This window comes from Phalaenopsis equestris, unplaced genomic scaffold (assembly GCF_001263595.1).
Source record: "Phalaenopsis equestris unplaced genomic scaffold, ASM126359v1 Scaffold000094, whole genome shotgun sequence".
NCBI classification, from domain to species: domain Eukaryota; kingdom Viridiplantae; phylum Streptophyta; class Magnoliopsida; order Asparagales; family Orchidaceae; genus Phalaenopsis; species Phalaenopsis equestris.
The window spans coordinates 6,993,451-6,997,894 of NW_018164536.1; the positions used below are offsets into that span (position 1 = coordinate 6,993,451).

Genomic DNA, 4,444 nt, shown 5'->3' on the forward strand with positions numbered 1-4,444 from the left:
ATGCAATAGTCCTGAGATTCTGAGCCTGCAACAGCCAACACAGAAGAGATTTTACTTTGAATATACCAATGAAAAAAAAAACTAACTTTGTAGCTAATAAACTTCACTGTTATAGTGAAAAACTATTCATAATGATAAGCCAAAGTTCTACTAAATCTCAAAACAAAAACTTTAAGGAATCTTTAATCTTTTCTCAGAATGATTTCCAACCAAATCCTGCCATTGTTCAACGAGGTAAAAAGTAACACAAAACAACATAAAGGAAAGAAACAATGACATTACTTTCTATAAAACTATAGACTAAAATTTTCCATATGGTTCCTTACCCTGACATCGTTCTATGATTTTAAAAGGTGTTTCAGGATCGAATTTAGTAGGGAGAGAATGTGGAAAGTCAAGAGAAAAGAGATGCATAGTTGGCAGGGTTTGGAGGGGGACTGAAGGAGTTCGGCAGCTTCCCGGACTGATAACAGCAGGGAGAACGACAAAACGCCGATCTCGTGAAGGTATGGCTGCTAAGGGAGGGTCCACCGCTTATTCTTCAATATGTAGATTCACCGTTTGAAGAAAAGTAGGCTAGAGAAATCAGGAAAACAAGCTCTACAAATTACATAAACCAAAGCAGATATCTCCAAATCCAAGTTATAAAGGCATCAATTAAAACTAATTCTAATTCAAAAATAAATAAATAAAGGCACAAAAGACACATAACAGCAAATTAGCACGAAATTTACCCACTATAGTTTCGCACGGGATGGGAATCCCGCTCTGTCCATCCTAGGGCATCCTTTACCATTACCCAAGCTTCAAACCATCACAAATAAAGACATATTAAAAGGGCTTAGAAATCCAAGTATGAAGCGTGCCATTATAAGTACATTAAAGCTACAAGTTAATTAATAACAAGTGAACAATCATTTCAAAAGAAACTTTAGCTCGCAAAACCTTATAAGTCCCATTAGGGCATCCAAACTGAAAAAGATAACTATAAAATTCAAATTAGAATAGCAGTCTGTTGGGAATGAAAACTTATTAGGAAAGAAGTTGACTCGATTATAAACATCGAAATAAAAGAACAAAATGTGCTGATTTGTGAGCTTTAACATTATCAATCAAACCATGTTAAGAGAAATAAAATATACAAAGCATCCTCAGCCATATTCAACAGCTACTACTCACCAGCAACAATGACGGGGAGGCCCCTGAAAGAAAACCGTCAATAATCAGTTTGGAACAGCTCTACGGCTAATATTTATTAGCAGCACAAAGGTAAATAAAGTAGCAGATGATAAGCTATATAACGTTTATTGAATCCTGTATTTGATGATTAAAAAAATTAAGGGTCATTTACATACATACTACCCAATTCCTAACTAGGGCTGTAAAGGAGCAGGGCTTGAGCGAGCTTAGCCTCGGCTCGTGTTCGGCTCGTTCCAATTTGGCTCGTGTTCTAAAGGTTTCGTGAACAGTGTGTTCGTGTTCAGCTCGAATAACATATTCTTGTTCGTGTTCGGCTCGAAATAGACTCGGTAGAACATATTCTGCGGAATAACACCGAGTAACACTGCAGTGTTATTCGGGTGTTATTCGAAGTATTATTGGTGTTATCGGTGTTATTCCGAGGTGTTATCCGGGTATCTCGGTGTAACACCGCAGAATAACACCGCGATGTTATCCGGGTATTATTTGCGGTGTTATTGATGTTATCGGTATTATTCCGCGGTGTTGCACTGCGGAATAATACCGAGTAACACCGCGGAATAACACTGCGGTGTTATTCGGGTGTTATTCCGCGGTGTTAACGGTGTTATCGGTGTTATTCCGCGATGTTACACTGCGGAATAACACCGCGAATAATACCTAAAAAACACCGCGGTGTAACCGAAAACACCAATAACACCGCGGTGTTATTCCGCGGAATAACACCAATAATACCACGAAATATTGAGTATATTTATATTTTTATTTATTAATTAATTAACTTATTTCTTTTCGTGCCAATTCGAGCCGAACACGAGCGAACAAATATATGTTCACGTTCGGCTCATTTATATTTCGAGCTAAAAAATTTGTCTGTGTTCGGCTCGTTAAATTTAACGAATGAGCCAAACATGAGCTGCTTAACGAGTCGAACACGAGCTGTTTGCGAACAACGAGCCGATTTGACCACTCCGTTTTGACAGCTCTATTCCTAACTAATTACATATCAAACACCTAATCTTTACTTTTAACATTTAGACAACCCAAATCTTTTATATTATATTAGAAATACCATAATATTAACTTCTAAAAATGAAATACACCAAAACAATCAACTGTTGGCCTCTATAAGTGATCAACTGTTGGCCTCTATAATTGTCTAAATTCACCAAAACTTAAGAGCACTCCTGGAAGGAATTTGCATGGAGTACAACATCATGCTGTTATGAGGGGCATGCCGACGGTAATCTGTACATAAATAACACTTGAAAATTGTTTTAAACTTTAAAGACCATAGCCAGTTCATGCTTCCTCCTCATAACTAAAACCAAACATTAAGGGCCATTTGCTACATGTCACCCAATTCCTATGTATTTACATATCTAAGACCTAAATTATATTTCTTTTTACATTCATACCGGCTCAGATCTTTCATATAACATCAAAAATATCACTATTTTAGCTTTTAAAAATGAAATAAACATGTTCATGCATAGATAAGGTGGCATATATGTAAAAAATTGAAGTTTAGTTGTTAAAAATGTAAATGTATAGACATTAAGCGAATCTTCCAAACATTGAATAGCGCTCCTATGAAGCTAACACCCAATTTGTTTTTCAAGTTCTGATATGCATATTCAACTCTATTCAACGTCGGTATGTAAAAAATAGAAAGACCTCATTAACAAAAACTTCAACGAAGTCGCTGTCATGAAATGTAACCTTCAAGTAACATGGCAGCAGAAAGTTAAGCTACGATAGGGAATTCATTACTAGAAATTATAAAATGAAAGCCTATTAAAAACTTAAGAGAAATTTACATAGCTACCACACAATTTTTATGGATTTACATATCTAACACCTAAAGTATGATCTAAAGTATGATATTTACTCATAACACTTAGGTGTTATAAACATAAGCATAAAAAAGTGCATTTGACTTTTAAAAGTTGGTAAAGTGATAGTTTCAATGTGATCTTAAGGATTTGAGTGTTACGAAAGCAAAAAGTAAAGTTTAGGTCTTAGATAGGTAAATACATATTTACTGGGTGGTTTATATGTAATGCCCCTTAAAATTATAATTAAATATAACTGGTTAGAATTTTAAGTTAAAGAAAAAAAGAGGTCGCATGGAAATATTTTTTCTCAAAGGATTGCATGAATAGATTTATGGTCACAAAAGGTGTCGATAGCATATGCACGAGAGAGAATTTTGTAAAAAGTTTACCAGCCACCGACAGTTCGTGAGAAAAAGTCATTGTCTAGAGAAATGGCAAGAGCGACAGCGACAGCTCTTTCCGACAGAGTCAATGGACGCTTAACTTCCAATTCTTGTACCTAGAAAGCATTAAAAACTTAGTAAAAAATAAGCGAAAAAAGTATCACATAATTTGCTTTGATTTATATAGAGAGCTTTTCAAGGCACTTACAACTGATGCAAGACCAATCTTTGGACTTGAGTAAGCATTACCAAATCGAATGACATACTGACCAGCATCAGTGAAAAGCTGTGAAAAGAAAAATATTTACCTATTTCATTTTCACTTTCATCAAAAAATTAGTGCGCTTAACAAATTAAATCTCACTAAATGAATGGATGATGCTCAAATGACACCGAAAATCAAAACTCAAATGTACATTTCAGTTTTTCAATTAAATTCTGACATAAAAAATAAAAAATGGTTGGCATGAATTTAACAGTGATTGGGGGTGTAAATGAGCCAAGCAGACTTGCGGGCCGACTCGAGCTCGGCCATATCATTAGCTCGTGAACTAAGCTCGACAAGCCAACATGACAAGCTCAAGCCAGCCCCGACTCGACTCCTTAGTCGTGAGCCTGCTCATTTTAATTTTTAAAAAAGTTAACTGAAAATAGATTAAAAATTCAAAAACTTAAATGTACATTTCAGTTTCACTTTCATAAAAAAATTGCTTAACAATTTAAATCTAACTAAATGAATGGATGATGCTCAAATGGCTCCGAAAATCAAAACTCGAATGTACATTTCAGTTTTCCATTTAAATTCTGACAAACAAAAAATAAAAAATGGTTAGCTTGAATTTAACAGTGATTGGGGGTGTAAATGAGCCAAGCAAACTTGTGGGCCGACTCGAGCTCAGCCATATCATTAGCTCGTGAACTAAGCTCGACGAGCCAACATGACAAACTCAAGCCAACCCCGACTCGACTCCTTAGTTGTGAGCCTGCTCATTTTAATTTTTATTAAATTAACTCAAAATAGCG

At 35.5% G+C, this 4,444-nt stretch overlaps 1 protein-coding gene across 1 annotated transcript in view; it reads right to left on the reverse strand.

Moving 5' to 3' along the window:
• Nucleotides 1-243: 243 nt before the first annotated feature.
• The window catches only part of LOC110020194 (altered inheritance rate of mitochondria protein 25), a 33,881-nt gene continuing 29,680 nt past the window's right edge, over nt 244-4,444 (reverse strand). Inside the window, 5 exon segments of the mRNA XM_020718200.1 lie at nt 244-600; nt 735-804; nt 1,180-1,202; nt 3,428-3,537; nt 3,630-3,707. Coding sequence (XP_020573859.1) covers nt 555-600; nt 735-804; nt 1,180-1,202; nt 3,428-3,537; nt 3,630-3,707 — 327 coding nt within the window. The 3' untranslated portion in view covers nt 244-554.